This window comes from Jatropha curcas, chromosome 11 (genome assembly GCF_041381405.1).
Source record: "Jatropha curcas cultivar XTBG-Jc1 chromosome 11, XTBG_Jcur_1.0, whole genome shotgun sequence".
NCBI lineage: Eukaryota > Viridiplantae > Streptophyta > Magnoliopsida > Malpighiales > Euphorbiaceae > Jatropha > Jatropha curcas.
Window position 1 is genome coordinate 5,089,897 of NC_143161.1, and position 18,402 is coordinate 5,108,298.

At 32.6% G+C, this 18,402-nt stretch overlaps 2 protein-coding genes and 1 non-coding gene across 4 annotated transcripts; 1 reads left to right on the forward strand and 2 right to left on the reverse strand.

Annotated features, from left to right (window-relative positions):
• Positions 1-202: 202 nt before the first annotated feature.
• On the reverse strand, positions 203-9,514 carry ETL1 (SNF2 domain-containing protein / helicase domain-containing protein). Of its 2 annotated transcripts, XM_089716384.1 has the most exons (13): positions 8,730-9,514; positions 7,510-7,627; positions 6,621-6,661; positions 6,285-6,535; positions 6,026-6,206; positions 5,420-5,605; positions 5,114-5,287; positions 4,840-4,998; positions 3,770-3,847; positions 3,511-3,647; positions 2,431-2,649; positions 2,137-2,320; positions 203-354 (listed from the first exon to the last, which is right to left on the reverse strand). In XM_089716384.1, exons 1-12 carry the CDS (start codon positions 9,327-9,329, stop codon positions 2,158-2,160), a joined length of 2,307 nt encoding a protein of 768 aa, XP_089572510.1. In that variant the 5' UTR covers positions 9,330-9,514; the 3' UTR covers positions 203-354; positions 2,137-2,157. The 2 variants fall into 2 exon arrangements, with proteins under 2 accessions (XP_089572510.1, XP_089572509.1); XM_089716383.1 differs by lacking the exon at positions 203-354 and having other exon boundaries at positions 1,554-2,320; positions 8,730-9,513.
• A 1,861-nt stretch (positions 9,515-11,375) lies between these two features.
• On the forward strand, positions 11,376-11,455 carry TRNAL-UAG (transfer RNA leucine (anticodon UAG)). The gene has a single exon. It is a non-coding gene; the product is annotated as a tRNA-Leu (tRNA).
• Positions 11,456-13,366: 1,911 nt separating this feature from the next.
• LOC149492408 (basic helix-loop-helix (bHLH) DNA-binding superfamily protein) lies at positions 13,367-16,659 on the reverse strand. The gene is made up of 7 exons (XM_089715999.1): positions 16,185-16,659; positions 14,978-15,722; positions 14,782-14,895; positions 14,613-14,684; positions 14,373-14,438; positions 13,688-13,726; positions 13,367-13,587 (listed from the first exon to the last, which is right to left on the reverse strand). Exons 1-7 carry the CDS (start codon positions 16,520-16,522, stop codon positions 13,417-13,419), a joined length of 1,545 nt encoding a protein of 514 aa, XP_089572125.1. The 5' UTR covers positions 16,523-16,659; the 3' UTR covers positions 13,367-13,416.
• Between the last annotated feature and the right edge of the window lie 1,743 nt (positions 16,660-18,402).

The window sequence follows — 18,402 nt, forward strand, 5'->3', positions numbered from 1 at the left end:
ACAATATCTTGATAATCACGGGATGCCACAATTTTGTTTTAGTTCAATCGAGAAAAAAAGTATAAATTTATTTATTTTTTTGTCAGTTGAAGGGATTGCACATCCCTATCAATAAATAGCTACACCAAAATTTCAAATAAATAGGAGTAGCAGAAATATAGAATACATATTGAAATGTTGATGCATATATAGATATATGAACTCGAGAATATAAGAAATTAAGTTACTGTAATAGGATCAAAGGTGAGTCCAGTCAAGAAATCTTATCTCCTTGTCCATTGAGTTTGTTTCTGTTAGGTAGAATCCAAAAGAACTTCTGGTGTGGAAGATGTGGGCACACTAATTAAATGATTACTGCAAAGATTAGTAGCAATTGAGTTTCCTAATTACTTGAAGAAGATAAGATGTAAAGGACTTCAGCTTCAATAAATGCAGAAATATTTACAGTTACAAGAAACTGGGAGGAGATGACAAAAATTTAAGAACATAACAACATGTGATCTGCTAGCTTTGATCCATGTGAATGATTGTGACATTTGAAGGGGACATAAATAAGGGTCCCATATTATATTCTCTTCTCTGCACTGATTTCTATTTTCTTTCATGTATAGAAGCTGAAAATGAAACATTCTGCCACAACCACCGTTACTGTGAATGGAAAAACTGCAACTAAATTTTAATATATATATATATATATATAACGTTTGCAAGTAGGAATTTTAGAATGTTTTTCAAATTTCAATCATAATTTTACGAATGTTTAAATTAAATATTTCCTCAAAAATAATAATAAACAAGATTTTTTTGATGACATCAATCAAATTTAAATTGATCATATAAACCAAAATTTTTCCATGATAGTGAATTGATTCTCTAATACTAATTATGCAACCGGTGTTTCAGTAATTTAGTTCAAAAAAAGAGCCTCATTGACCAATCAATTAACCGAACCGTGATCACCCAAGTTGGTGGATTTGAAATTCCAAGTTGTTGAACCATTAATTCCATGGCAGATAAAGAAAGGATTTTCACGAGCATAAAAACAATTTCAGGAGATTCCTTACTGGATTTTCCCGATGATGCAATCCTTACAAATACGTTATTGGAATATTGACACACTAACAACTTTTTTTTTGTGCCTTCCTAAGTTGACTGTCTAAGTTGAAAAAATTTGTAGATTTTATATTCAGCATTTGCTGGTCGTGCAAATCCGCAAATCTATAGGATAAGACTTGCCTTTAGTGTATTTGTCCTACAAATCAGCATAAGTTTTGCTTACACTATGAATTTTACTCATGTCCAAGCAAATAAATAAACACCATTTAAAGATACCAATACCACCATTTATTCCTTGCATCTTTACTAAGTTGAATTGATGCATGGATAAACCCATATACACAAGTGTAAGTAAGTACTACTATTTCAAGGTCTAAATAAGTGTTTCCTGCCCCTTGGAAATTCCCAAGTCAAGAATTGCATATTCAATATTAGAGGAAGTCTCACATTATATTCTACAGCTACATTCTATGTAATTATACTCAATTCAAAACAAGTAATGCATAAATTCTAGTCAATTGAATTGTTGAATCTTTAATAGGTTTAAGTCATAATATTAGTGTAAAATTAATGCATACAAGTGAATTCCTATCCGTCTATAAACATGGTTTATATGGAAAATGAAGTCCATGGATTTTAACAGTCTTTTTTCCATGTGTGCCACTACCCCTACTGCTAGACTAAAACTATGTTATGCTCAAAAATCAGTAACAAATAAGGCAGTTTGCTCCAAAGCTTGGCCCCAAGAATGCTACCCTTGAAGAACTTTATGTTTCATCAAATCAAGTATAGCTGACATTTCCCAAAAATGCCACCCTTGCTTGTCCCTTGAAGGAACTTTAAGTTTCATCAAATCAAGTCTAGGTTGACATTTCTCTTCCACCACTCGCATGAATTTTTAAAGGGATATTGCACCCTTATGGCAAAAGCATGTAAGTGATTTTTCCTTCTTTCTTTGATTTTCTTCTTTTTCATTCTTCCCCTCCCCTTTTCCATGAACTACCACATAACTAACACAACAGTTGATATTACAAAATTTAGGGAAGGGCAAGCCAAAAGGAAAAACGATTTTTGACTCACTATTGGATGCAGTAGATACTCTTAGCCCATTAGAAGAGACGATAATATCTCTCCCATTGTCTTTTCAGATGTCTCATTCTCATTATCTACCTCCACCCCAGACTCAAGAACAGCAGCATCCAAAATAAGCTTCCGTTTTGCAATCTCATAAACATTTTCATCAACCGTACTCCTGGTCACTAGCCTGCAAAATCAGAAGCGGAGTAAATCCATGGACATACAATATGCAACACTGTAAATTTGTGATCCCTCTATTATTTTCAGTTTCTGCAGATCAGTAAGAGTAATGAACACCTGTATATAGTGACAGGCTTCAATTGGCCAATGCGATGACACCGATCTTCTGCCTGCCGATCAATCTGTGGATTGAAATCCATATCATGAATAACAACAGTATCAGCTCCGGTCAAGTTCAAACCCTGCCCTCCAGCTCTAGTGGATAGCAAGCATGCGAATATAGAAGTGTCATTGTTGAAAGCATCAACTATATTCTGTCTCTCTGTCACCTGAGTACTGTCATTGGAAGAGATTACAATGATGAAGTTAAACACAATTAACAGTAGGCATAAAAGTGGGGAAAGGACACAACAATGCAAAATCAAGACGTAAGAGTAATATCTGACGATTATAGTCCCATAAGACCATTGTTGCATGCTGCAAAACAAGCCTAACCTAAATCCAATAGGATTATCTTGCTCAAAGCAACTGAAGAGAAAAAGAAAATGCTGCCAGAGAGTCACATAGAGCGTAGTTACCCAACCTAGATTCACAACTCATTTTGCACAAAAATTGTTTTAACCATACAAAGCCCATGATTACAAGAGGTGGGTAGCACCAGAGCTGAGGTGGGACAGACCAACCAGAGCAAGTAAAATTTTCACCTCCATATCATATCACTGTTTCATGTATTCAACTATTGTTGTGTGCATATGATGTATAGAGGAGAAACTAATAGGGAAGCCATGAGAAGCTCCAAAAAATAAATAAAATAAAAGCTCCAAATGCATCACTATATATGTGTATATAAAGTGCATCATCCAGTTATAGTGCGGTTAAAAGCTAAATCCTATTCTGGATGAGTCATATGCTTCAGCAATTTTTACAATAATACGTGAACATTCTCAACCCTCAAACCTGCGACAGAACTACTGCAAGCCCAAGAATTTAACCATTGCACTCACAAATAGCACGCAAAAGAATTCATTTATTAAACATCATCAGATAGTAAACATCCATGTGTCATAAAGCAAGGTTTGGATGGTTTCATCCAGTCATCAGTTTACTGCAGCAATAAACAAGAAAAGTCTAATATAGAGATCCATCGAGACAAATTCACCTTATATATAATGAATGTTGAAAAAATAGATAAGGTACCTTCCATCAAGTCTGCTGTATGTCACCCCAATTACATCCAGTGTCCATTCTAGGATATCTAGCATTGACGTCCACTGGCTAAATATCAGAACCCTATGTCCATCCCTCTTCAGCGCAGGAAGAAGTTCAGCTAGCGCCTGCATAATTGATGCAGAAACATGACCAATAGTGTGAGCATTACATATATTTAAAAAAGTTTGTTCTTAGAGAATCTGGATTAGAGAAATAAAGTGAAATTATTCAATCCATAGTTCCATACCCGACATTTTGCTGAAAGCATGACATGCTTATCTGAAAGGATCCCTCTAGCATCTTTAACTCTATGATATAGTAAAAGCTGCAAGAATTGTTCGAAATTGTGAATATGTTAAACAAAATTGGAGTTATATTTCTGCAGGACGAGAAGTACACCAGAGATTTGTAAAAGAATAAAAAAAACTTCCGATTATTATCAGAGTAATAATTGTACAGGTCAAGATATAACCATGATTTAATGACATTTTCAATTAACCATCCACCTGCTATTGGTAAAAGTGAAAACTACGACCGACATAACTTCAAAACAAAGCACTTCCTCATCATTAAAGACCCTGTAGTCTTTTTTTTTGTTGACATCTCCTAAAAGCTAGCATCAAATAAAACTTGAAAATATGCCTGAAAATCTCCTACAGAAATTATTCATATACACAAATGCAAAAATCAGACCAAGAGGTAGCATTTTTTAGCACTGAAGTATACTACTATCCTGGACAGCCTGAAATAAAGATCTCGTAATCTCTATGAAGAAATGATGAATGCCAATGCACCAAGAGAATGGGACAACCCTCTTATGAAACAGATCCCACCAGTGAGCATTTACATCCTCCACACCATCGGAAGTATACAGTCCATCTTTTTTTAGTCTTCAATAACTCAAACGTTAAAGTTAAGGCATTCAGCATCCACTTGAGCTATTAACTTATTCTTGACACTCTCAGCTCTTTGTAAAAGCAGTGAATCCCAGTTTTGAAGAAGGGAAGTTGCTTCTTTACCAACAGAGTCTTCAGATCTGACATACCCAGGCTACCACTTATAATCCTATGCATGCTCTCATGCACTGACACTGCTACAATTTAATCCATAGAAAAACAGTTAATCCGTTGCATCTCTTTATGTGCATAGGAAAGAAATTTTACATGTTTTATCTAGGATACTACATTGCTAAATCCCAAATCCTTATCTACAATGGAGAAACAAAACATCAAGGAAGAGTTTGCATGCACTAGCATAAAATCAATATCTATCACCTTTTAGGGATAGAGACCCCACCCAAAAATAATCAGAAATTACCCGGTGAATAGAAAAATCGCTGTAGGTCTTCAGTTCCTCAATAACTCTGTCCAGTGTACATTCATAGCCAAAAGCACCAATTGGATGTAACTTTTTGGCTAAACGAATAACATCATCATCACTGTAAATTCGCCTCACTAATAATGGATGATTGGCTATCTGAATGAGCATGAAAATTTAGTTAGGTTACAGAAAGAAAAGGCACAAAATAAATGATAAGGACAGAGAAAAACAACAGATTTAACAGAAAAATTAATAAGAGCAAAAACAGCACCTTGCGGAACTGAACAAAATAATTTGATATCTGACGCCGAGGAAGAACTCCACAAATAGTATTCAAGTCAACATCTGAAACCTTTGCAATACGAGCACGTGATGCTGCTCGATATTCCTCTATTGCTTCTTTATAAGCATCTTCCTGATGCTTTTCCATTAAAACAAATTCAACCTAGAAAAACATCATCTAATTATTCTAGCTATCCCAAATGTGAATGAGATAATTTTTATAGTGAATTCGCAAAAGAGAGTAACTGGACAATGCAGGATGTTAGTTAAAGCTTTGCAGTAGAGACCAGCATACCCGCTGTATCTTTGGAACAAGTTGTTGCATTACATCAGATTTTAACCGCCTCAAAATGAATGGTCCCAAAATGGACTTCATACGACCAATTAATTCTCTATCTTCGGCATTTAGTAGTTTTTTCAAGTCCACATCCTCAGTAGCAAAAAGATCGGGCATCATAAACTCCAATAGTGACCACAGCTCCTGAAATGATTGACCACATGATCAACTAAAAGGATATCACTGCTGGCTAAAATATGAAAATATTTTGAAATAACATTTTCAAAGATAGATGACTGATCAGCATAATTTTAGATGCTTCCAACAGCATGGAAAAGCAGAAAAGGGAAAGAAAATACTAGCTGACAAGCTGGACTTGCTACAATATAACTTTCAAGCCCCAAATGAAATACCATCAGCAAACAACTCCAACAGAGAAATAAAGTATAAAGGAGGCAGGAAGCTCAACTTACTAAATGAAGTAAGTAAAAATATAAAGTCAATCAAATTACACATGGAAGCTAATAAGCCAGATGGAAGTTTCAAGCGTGTAAGCTAAATGGATTCCATGAGATTCATTTAAATATTAAATAATAATAATAAAAGAGCAATTGGTAATACTACATGTAAATCATTCTGCAGTGGAGTCCCAGTAAGCATCAAACGCTGGTTAGCATTTCTTGCAACTGACATTAGGTTTTTCCACCTATAACTGTTCTTATCCTTCAAAGCATGTGCCTCATCCATGAGAACACAGCTCCATCGCCAGCGTTTCAGAATTTTACGGTCATCTTTCTGATGAGCACTGCATATCAACAATAAGAAACAAGATCAGAATGAAACCAAAGTATAATAAAGTGACAGGTCTCAATATTACGCATACCTGTGTCGTTCAAAGAGCGAGTAACAAACAAGAAGCACGTTAAATGGTGGCGGCAATCCAGCTTTGGCCAAAGAATTTAAATCTTTTGAGTAGGCAGCTCGGGTAGCCCCATGATATTGGAGTACAGAAAATGATGGACACCACTTTTTAAGTTCTCTTTCCCAATTTTCCAAAAGAGATGCAGGGCATACAATTAAATGTGGACCAGGATCATCGTTCAAGTGTTTCAGCAACATTAAGTATGTAATTGCCTGTCGCACGCCGTCATATTACATTTTGACAACTTAAAGGTTAAACATATTAGCAATGAAAAGGAAAAGCATGGAACCCACGTACCTGAATAGTCTTCCCAAGCCCCATTTCATCCGCCAATATCGCTGCATGGGAAACAAATGTGAATTGTTACTTGTTAGAAGTCTTTTCAAAGCTATATAGCATTTTAATTTTATGTGTAAAGCTAAAAACAGTTTAGAGTTACAAGAGATTCAGTAGACAGTCGCAATGACTACTTTGAAGGATCCCAATGGACTTTTTAAAAGCATGTCCAATAAAATACGAAGAACATTTATTTTTAAAAGAGATATACAAGCCACTTAGAATGAGGCAAATCTCCCTGCAGACAAGAGGCTTCTCAGGTACATTGAAGTGGCATGTCTAATAGTATGTGAATCTATTTAGATTGCACCTCAAATAACATCAGATGCCAACATACATGAACACAAAAAACTTCCTCTGGGTACTGCTTGCAATACCAACTCTTTGCTACATGGCCAGGGAACAAACTCTAAACACTCTAATTACATGCAGTTTGATTTCGACTACCATTACGTAATTATCTATACCCAATTCTCTGCTCCATATCATAGTAATATTTACATAAAGGTAAAGAATTTTGCCAGGTTTCATCCATTACCCAAACTAATACCTCCTAAAGCCACTACACTGCGAAGTGACTTTTGCTTTATTTATCCAAAAAACATAAAGTCATAAGTTCTCATAACTCTACAGTCCCCAAAAACATAGGGATAATATATCGAGAATAATATAGATTATAATATCATAGTTTCCCAGAAGTAGTTAATTATCATGATGCATTAGCAGTATGTCTTCTCTTACCATGAATTGGTCAGTGAAATGAACTTACTTCACAGGCAAAGTAAGAGAGAAATTATATACTATCAGCTGATTATAACACAACAAGATGACAAAAGAATAGTAGAACTACCTCCAGCAATGCCCTTTCTATACAGAAGAAGAAGAAAATTCACACCAACTAGCTGGTATGGCTTAAGAACAGGCTGGAAATTTGAATCTGCCACTGCACATGCTGCGGCAATATCACTCTGCAAGAACAAAATGGGATTTCAAGACTACACCTATTAAAGAGGTAACTTCATGTAATGCCAGTGAGAAAATTAGAAGCAAAGAGACCCTAGTTATCAATAAAAGGCATTTGTTACCATATGAGATCACAGGAAATGCATAGCCACATATTTGCACGTGCATGCATCTGTATCCCCACTTACACAGCCATGCATCTATAGGCACACAAGTACATAACCGCACATGCACAAATGCAGTTCAGCCAAGTCAGCTTATTTGAAGTATAATTTTCACTACCTAATCAACATAAAGCTTCTAACTAAGACCTTCAGCCGTGGATATTTGCACTCACCTAGTCACCATTTAGTTATCTAGATAGACTAGATTAAATTGAGGTTATTAGTCCAATCTTGAAAACAACAATACGGACAAAAATACCGAAAACTTTCATTTCTCTTCTCTATGAATTTGCAGTTAACTCATAAACCAGAGAATTTCAATACACAGCTTCATCAAAGTATAACAAAGACTACCTAGCAACTACCATTACAGAAAGTTCCAAATTTGCCAGTCTCAACATTTAGGCAAGATAGCAAAAAACTTCATCTTTATATAAATAACTTTACTTTTCAATTTCCTTCAAAGATAAATATATAAGCACACTGTGTCATATAGCTTCCCTTACTTCAGCAAACAATGTTGATAATTGGGTGGAGAAAAAAACAAAAAACAGTGGATCATTATTCCTAGCAATATATAAAAATCTAAGCATCTAAAAAGAAAGTCTCATTGTGATACATAATGAATAAAATACATAACTTGATAACAGATGAACTAAAAGAAAGAGAAGAAGATGAAGAAGAGAGGCAAAGCTAAGCTTCCATAAATCGAGTTTCAACACACAAATTCAGCATTCCATCTTCTTGTTATTTTCACCTTTCTTTCAGTCAATGCTGAGTAAAATAAAACTATAAAGATTGACCTACAGTACAGAAACAAACATTAATTCATGCAAAATAATTAAACTCGGTAACCAAACCAAAAAACTTCAATTCCAGTTTCTGCAGCAAGTTACTCAGTAACCAAACAAACAGAAAAACCACGAACAACAAGAAAATGTACCTGAGTCACAATCCTGACTGAAGAAGCTTCTACCTCCGCGTACCGCTCGCACGAGGTGACAGCAGAACCATACAGCTCTTTCTTCAGCTCCGCTGATATTTTGGCGCACTTCTGCAAAGCCTTTCCCACAACATCATCTTCCTCCAACTCCAATTCCTCCTCCTCCTCCTCGTCACTCGACTCTATATCATATACCTCCGCAAAATTCGCTTCACCCTCCACCTCCTTCCTTTCCTCTGCCTCTTCATCCTCCTCCTCCTCCTCTTCATCATCATCAACTATAAATCGACGAGCACGATTCACCGCCGGCGCCCTCGCCATCTCCGCCAAATCATCATCTTCCACGTCATTATCCTCCAAATTCTCCTCCTCCTCTACTTCTTCCAAATCAAAAGATCGAGTAATTTCAAAGCAATCATCGCTGCTGCTATCGGAATTGAGAGTATCTTCAGGCTTCTTAAAAGCGAAGGACTCTATAGGAGGTGGTGCAGGGGATTTGCGTTTACGTTTATCATTTGGTGCCCCTTCGAGGACGCGGGACGGCTTGAAGGAGTGGTTGTCCCACTCGTCATCGGAGATTTCGTCGAAAACTCGCTTCATCTTTCCATATTTATATATGCAGACTTACTATTGTGATTCAATTGAAGTTGCAGAGTGAGCGAGAGAGAGAAATGACAGCAGCACTGGAAATCCAATAGTTGGGAAAAAGAACAGAAGAAGCCGTAACATATGTACTTTGTAGAGAGAGAGAGAGAGAGAGGAAGGAAAAGTCAAGAAGAGTGAGTGAGTGAAGAAGAAAAGTACAAACAAGGTTACGACAGCAACGGAATAGAATCGATAATGCCGGTTAGACCCGGACCCGTGTAGTTCGGCCCATATCGTCTTGGGCTGTGGATTGTGGTACCGCTACATTTAACAATTTTGATCATTGTAGTATTTCTAACTGCATGTTCATCTACTAAAACCAATATAATACTTTATCCACTATAATTTCTTTTTTCAAATTATGTTATAAAAATTGTATACTTATTACTAAGTATTTTCATTAATTTAATATATTTGAATCAAAATTTTAAAATAATTTAATATTCTATAAGGTTAAATAATTAAAAAATGGAAAATTCAATTAAATTATAAAATAAAATAGAGACCTGAAAAGGTAGAAGAAAATTAATAAAGAAACGACAAACTCCTAACATTAAAAAATATAAGAATATAAGCGTGAAGGGAAAATATTTATAGATTTAAATACCCGATGGTTGTAAATTAAAAAATTTAATTCAATAAGTTTAATCAATCCAATTTAGCTCGAGCTTATTTATCAAAATCATTTAATAAATGAATTCAATTTAATTTCAAATTTTCTTTTAATTATAAACTGTAAATGGGTGAGTTAAAATTCAATAAAATTTAATTTCGCTTTATTTGTTTAGAGTCATACTATTTAATTTCGCTTTATTTGTTTAGAGTCATACTTATTATAAATGAAAGAATTTTTTACTCATAAATATAAACAATTATTTATTTTCTACAAACAATGAGAAAATATTTTCATGGCAAACGAAAAGATTTCCTCTTGTTTCTAAATGACATGTAAAAATATATGGAAATGAAATTGTTTGCTGCTTCATATGACCATTTTTAAATAATAACCCATCTTCACATAATAATCATTTCTCTTATCTGCGTTTGATATAAATTAATTAAAAATATGAAATTTATTTATAAATTAATTTCTATATTTATTATATTAAGTTTGAAATATGAGATTTAATTAAATTTCATATATTTTGTATTTAAAATAAATTTACAATCTCATTTAATATTTCTAAGACAATCTTAAAAAAATTAAAACAGAGAAAAAAAAATGTAGGATTTTTAAAAATTAGAAGAATGTAAAATCTAGGAGGTTAAAGAAAAATTTTAAAAAAAATTAGAAGAATGCAAAAAAAATAATAATAATAATAATAATAATACTGAGCCCCCAACATTCCGTTCCTGGATCCATCAAGGCAACTTAAAAAGTCGAATGTGGTACTTTCAAATTTCAAAACACTGTTTGTGAGGTCCAGTCCAAACTCAACTGGGCCTGATGTCAGTTAATACTTAAATAATAATACACAACACATGCTCAAGTTCATTGGATATAAACCTAATTCATATAGCAATATTTCTTTTTTTTTTTTTTTTTTCCCTGAAAACTTGTTCGATATTTGTCCATACAATCAGAAAACTCAATAAAATTTAAAATTAGGTTACTCAATTTGCAATTGAAAATTTTAGAAATAAAAATAAAAAATAAAAAATTCTACTAAAATAAATTGGAAATAAAACACACATAATACTCTATCTTGCTTGCTTATTTGAAATATTAATCAGAATTAACAAATTTTAAATATTGAATGTTTGCTTGAAGCCTAAAAATCAAAGTGCAAATTTCAACTTATTATTAGTTATTAATTCTTCCTTTTTAATTATAAGTTGTCTTTGCAAAAAAAAAAATTAAAACTTAGTCTTATATTTGGATTATTGTCAAATACTAAGACTAGTTTACTCTCTGGCACACCCACTTGGAGCCGCACGGCTACACTTGTTCATATGGAGGGTTAATTGATAGATGTGCAACAATATAATCAGTCAAATTGTGACAGTTTGGCCGAGTGGTCTAAGGCGCCAGATTTAGGCTCTGGTCCGAAAGGGCGTGGGTTCAAATCCCACAGCTGTCATATAATGCTTTTTCGTATCTAAGGATATACAAAACCAACTATCAGATCGAACTAATTCCTTTTGGTTCGACTAGCTAGTCAAAAAAAGCCAAAATTAAACAATTCAAATATCAATTTCAGTTCGACCCGCTTTTTAAAAACTTCAGTTTGCAATTTTTTATTTTGATCTTTATTCAGTTGGATTGAAAATCCACCGCTTGCTCACCCCTACCAGTTACTCTTCTAAAGTGACCAACTTGGCCAGGCTGAGTGTGCATATTATATACATATACACCTCATCTCTCCTTTGACAACTTATAAAATATTTGGTTTCTTCCCATTTACTTTTGCGTTCCATAAAGTTATTGCTTCTAGAAAAATAATCTGTATAGGGTTTTTGAAAAATTAATTCCAATGAATTTGTTGGTGCACTAAGAAAATATAGCTAGGAGAGATGTATGTGAGTGGCCACCTTGAAAAGCATTTAAGCTCCTCCACAATTTTGCATTCAACCATTTGCTGATCATTTCATTATTGATCTATATATATATATATATATATATATATATGAGAGAGAGACAGAGGCCACCTGAAGAGAGAACACACAATTTGTAAAATAGCAATTATGATGCATTTTAGCTAAAAAAATGAATGACTAGAATGCAAACAGCAGCATCAAAGCCCTGTCCACTCACCTCCATCTCTTATCCTATATGTGTGTGAGAAAATTATATGTTCAATATCATAATTACACATATTTATTAGATAAATCTCTAGTCTCTACCATTTAAGTTTGAGTTAACATTTCTATAGATCAAATTTGATAAACTCTTTGTGAATTTCAAAAATATATAAATAAACATACTGTTCGAGGAAACAAGAAAAATACAGTATAATTTTAAGGTAAATCTTTTTAAAAAAATTCAACTGCATTTTCAGGTGAATTTGATTTCAAACACTAACACATTTAAAACTTAAAATTCATTAATATTATACTAATTTTATTTGAATATTATCCGGATTTGAGTTTAGAAATATATGTCAGAATCTAAAAATAAAAGAAGGGTATTGTAAAATTTGGAGATGTTGAGGCTTATATATCACTGGATTCTTTGTTTCATATGTGGGGGGGTTTGAGCTTTTAATAATTTTGGAAGATTAAGTAGTTTGACATGACATGAATTTCCCGTTTGGAAGCTGGAACAATAGATTTGAATAAAGTAGTTATGTCCTATTTATTTGTCGTCTTATATTTTAACTTATAGGTCCTAAAATCTATTTTCAACAGTTGCTTGAGTTTCCTTAGAAGCTAAGAGGCATTGATTAGTTATCTTGAAAGGGACTATACTACGTACTTACACTTTACATTAGTCAACGTCCAAATTGCCAAATTGCCTATCGACGGAGTGTATTAAACCTTTCTGCATTGGAAAAAAATTGAAATAAATAATTAATGTTTGAGATTATAATAATTTATTTTTTTGATACGTACAATATTTATTTAAAAAAAAAAAAAAAAGAGTTTGCGGGTTTTGAATTTTGAACTTCTTATTCTCTAAAACGTACCATCAACTAATAGAATAGTTTAAAGATTTTAAACTCATATATAAGCGTTTGGAGGGTAGGAAATTATTGGGATATGATTCTGGTTTGCAGTTGTATTTTTATATCCATTTATATGGGGATTGAATTTTTTTTTTTCTTGCTTTTATATATACATAATATTATGATTATTTAATGGTATTAATGCGGTGGTTTTTATTTCATACTATCTCCGTTTCACAATACTTGTTATATTTGAAAAAATAGTTTGTTTTAAAATACTTGTCACATTTATAGTTTCAATAAGTAATTAAACATTATCGAGCACTTTCATATCACTTATAATTAAAGAAAATAAATACAGTATTCATTAGTAGATCAAAACACAAATTAAACACATAATAATAATATATATTATTGTATTATAAATATATGATTTTTCATCTATAAAGGCACCCAGATCTATAAGTTGGTGTCCAGTAATCTGATCCAGTGTTTTCATGATAAACTTGAGGAGTACATGAAATAGGAACTAAACAAAGGCCTCTGCCCCTCAAATCAACCTTTCCATCTCCTTTATCTAATTTCTTCTCCAAGCTTCCCCATGGATCCTGCATGATCAAATTAATATTTAATTGCAAAATTAACAACTCTAAAATTTTTGTTTTTCTATTTAAATAATAACTAATGTATGTATATGATCTTGCTTACCTTATGTGAATTGGTCTTCATGTAAGGATTACTCAACAGCTGCACATTTAGAAAAGGCAAAGTGATGATGATCATCAGGAAAAACAAACATGTACGGATATTTGAAAAGGATAGAACGAACGATGATATACTTTTCATTAATTGTAATGACATGTATGATACTTTTGATGTATTGTGTTATATTATATTATTTCATTTATAACTCATCAAATGTAGTCTTATGACACATGTTAAGTGTCATTTTTCATGTATTTTCTGCCTTTAAAATAAATTCTCAACATCAAGAAATGGCAATAAGTGTTCTTGGTCCTTCATTAAAGGAGGATAAAATTAATTCGTTCCTCCATGATTTCTCTCTGTAATTAATTATTAAACTGTTTCTTTTTTTTTTCCTTTTTTGCATTCTTTTTTCACCTTTTGCGACTCAGTTTTAACAACTATCACTTCCCATTGCTTTATATTTTTTAAAACACATACTAGCAAATATATAAAAGATGGAGAACCCACTATAATTACTCTTAATACATATCATAATATATAAAACCAGAATCCTCTCCATCTTCATTGTTTTTGTTATTATACTTAAATAATTTAATTATTTACTTTCATATTTGATTAATTACTCTTTATTTTTGAAGACTAATTACTACTTTATTTAATATATAAGTCGTAATTAATTAATTACCTGCACTTGCTCTTGCAAAAACTTTATATACTGAATTGCTTCTAAAAGTACAGAGGCTGTATCAGTCTGAAAATCAACAAAAAAAAAAAAAAAAAAGGAAAAATCATCAAAAGAAGAAAGTTAAGGTATTATTTGTTTAAAAAAAAAAAAAGATGGCAGTAACTTTTCTATTTTCTTTTAATTAATAAGGAGCAAAGTCCAAATATATATATAAATATATATAGTGGCCACTGAGTTCACCTTTCCAAATGGCGACACAATTTGTTGAAGGGCTGTGATTCTGTCCCCAAGCTTGACTTTTGGTGCTTGCATCTGTATAATTAAACAAATAAATCAAGTTTCAAAATCTTGATAATTAATAAAAGATTACTATTTAATCTTTATTCCTTTTCTTGATGCATATACACACCTTTACAGATGAAACTGTAGAGCTTTCATGCTTAGGTTTTTTCTGGACAATCTCTGAAGCCTCTTCCGATCTTTTCTTCTTTCCTTCACTTGTATTTCCCTGTCCTCTTCCTGTCTGCATGCCACAATAAGTACGTGTATAATATTTTGTACACAGACATATATATATAACAAAAATTAACAGTAAATCAACTAACCGGCACAGAAGTTTGAAGCCCTTGCTTTCGATACTCGGATAGGTTTGAAGACTTAAAACAGGGTTTATGCCCTTGAACATCAATAAATGGCTTGTTAAATCTACCATTAAAAGCAACACCATCAAGAAAATATCTTGAACTTATGCACGTATTATTATCAGGCAATACTCCATAGTAATATTTGCTATTATCTGCAGCAACTGAGCTGTTATTATGGCCAATATGATATCCAACACCATTGCTGCTATTAAATGACCTTCTAAAGAGGTACCCTGGCATTTCCACATGGCGATGTTGGTCATTTTCTACTTTTATATCTTGGCCATAACAAGATAAAAATTCATTACTTCTATTGTCACAGGACGCAGAATCACTGTATGTTTGAGGTTGTGAGTAGTGACCTAATGAAGAAGAAGAACTCAATGATATATTACATGTTATTGGATCGAACCGGTTAATTAATCCTGGATCAGGAGGAGCAATTGACCAGTTGCTGACTAAGTTCGATAGTTTGGTTTCTATCAAGTTTTGATCACTACTGCTGCTAAAACTGTTTATCTGCTTATCGAAGCTGTTAAAAGATGGAGAGTGTGTGAATTCCCAATTGCTATCCATTTTTTTCAAGTAATCACATGCCGGTTCGAATATTCCAGATGAGATAGCACTACTCTTTGATGATAGTGCATCGAGTAAATTTTCTCCAACGTCTTGGCTATTTTGCAACTCTCCATTGCTTCCAACACCACTGCAAGATTTAATACCATAACATTAAAAAGTATCAGGTTTCGAACTCTTGACCTCATGCATGCTTAGTTCTATCAAAACTCAAGAACATAATAGAGAGGGTTCATAGATTAAGAAGTAAAAGAAAATATAAAAGGCAAAACCTAACACGTGAACTTTCCTTTATGTATACCTACCCATTATTATAGCAAAACTTTTCCTTTTTTTTCTCTAGCTAAAAACCTAAAAGATTCTTCTTTCCAGTCACCTTATTCAAACATATTTCAAGATTGATATAGTTAAAGATTACAAAACATACTTAATTATGGTATTTTATATATATATATATATATATATATATATATATATATATATATATAAATGTATTTATGTGTTCATTCATGCACCTAAAGGAAAGGAGAATAGAAAACATTTATATTATTTCAAATTATATATATAATATAATTGGATTCAATAAACTTACAATAGAATTTGACTCCATAGTTGACTATCAGAAGCATGTTCTCCTATCAACTCAGTAGGAGAGGAAGCAGCAGGTTCAACAAGCCGGCTAGATGACTCCACAGTCAAGCCAGAGTGATTTGAAGCATTAGTAAAAGATGTAGACATAACATCCTCTTCACAAGAAGAATTGGAACTAGGGTTTGGCTGGTGCCATGAACTGGTATTGATATTATTATTGTTATTATTATTACTAGACCATGGAGAAAGAGAAGTTGCATGGTGAAGATCCCACCAGGCCACAGGAGGCGTAGAGGAAGAGATGGCTACAGAACTCTCACTGCATTCTTGAGCGGCCATATCTGTAAAGATGAAATGTTAGTGGAAGAAGAGTAAAATGCTTTTCCTTTTCTTTCCGTTGGTGGGGGTGTGAATTTAAGGAGAAAAGGAGATAAAATTCATATATCCATTAATTTGGTGGTGACGTACGTTTTACAGGTTACAGTGTTTATAACATCAATTATATGGGAGACAATAAAATATGCAGCCTGAGTTTTCCACTAAGGTTCGTGGGCAATTATTATATAGAGAAGCCTTTGGCCAAGAAGAGTTTGGCTTGAGGGTTCCTTCTTTTTATTATTATTATTTTTTTATTTTTTCCATAAATAGCACCTGTGACAGTGTGACTCGTATAATTTCGTCACACATTTTTCATTTGAGCCACTTTTTGAGTAATTAATATAAGTATTTCCATGCATAAATGATAAATGATATTGAGGTAAATGACTTCGTTTCGAATCTCCAATTTTACAAATGAATCCTGATTTTATAAGTAAAAATTTGTTCGGAAATACTGTTAATCCAACCGCAGATATGATTTTCATTTACTGTCTATTATGTAGAATTGTGTGGATGTGTCTGTGTCTCTCTCTTGGCGTGGAGTTATTTATTGGCGTGGATCATGATGTAGACATACACGACATTACTAGTTCGTAAACAAAGGACAAGTACATGCACGTGTGGCTATCAGGTCGAGCATTAATTTTGTAGAAAACAAATTGCAAATCTTCATGTCTCTTAATTACCTGTACGTTTTCTTTACCGCAAATGCTTAAATCAGTCTTATCTCTACATGCAAATAAATGGTTTAAACTCGATGGCTAAGCCATTGCAGCTGTCAATTTCCGATTGAAAGCTCTTTACCACGAATAACAACATAAAAAGTGGACAAAAATAATCATATAATTTTGAATTTGTATATCATATTAGGATAAGAAATTGTCTTTAGCTCTCACTTACAATCTCTTCAGCAAAATTAGCTGTTTTGGTAGCTGGTAATTGTCTAAGTAGCTTTTCATAAAAAGTTAAAGCTAAAACGTTATATGGGTCAATTTTCTATAAAACTCTATTTTAATATTTAAAAGATAGTTCAAACACTAAGTTAATGAATACTATAAAAAAAATGGCATTTGAACCTATTTAAAAAGCTATTGTTGAATAAATATGAGTTTTTTTTTTCACTCAGACCAACTTTCATTAATAACTTTAACTCTTATTAACGAAAGGACGATAAGATAAAAGTATTAGTAGTGATTAATTAATTACTTTCAAATGAAAAATGAGTATCATTATCAATTATGTGTGGTCTAATTGATCTTTTACTAGTGTGAGATTTCGAGTTTGAGTCTTCTTGATCACAAGAGTTTTCACTAATTTGGTGAATTAAAGAGGGAATAAAAATATTAAATTCAAATTGGATTATATTAGTGTGGTTATATTAAATCATATGTTTTGGAATAATTGAGTTTAAAAAATAAAAAAAAAAAAGAAGAAGAAGGAAAATTCTTAGTGCAATTCATGATATCTACAATTATACATTATGGAGAAAGAAATTGAGAAATTACTATCAGGCTTTGACTAAGGATTTAACAACACACTTACCTTAGTGCCATTGTCATATCAAATAACTCCCTATGGCAAAATAGAATAGAGTCAAAATTGTCATTTTTCCAAAAAATCAAAATAGAGATAATAACTTTAATTTATAAAAATTCATTGTTAATTAATCTGGCTTGCTAGCTTAGCTAGACATTTTTTTTTTTTTTTTTTGTGCCAACTGGAGAGAGATTTTTGCATATTTGTCTTTTTCCTACATTAAAGCCAAAATATATATTAGGGTTTTGTTTTACACAAACATAATATACTCCAATACATGTATACTTGTATATATATTGCTCATG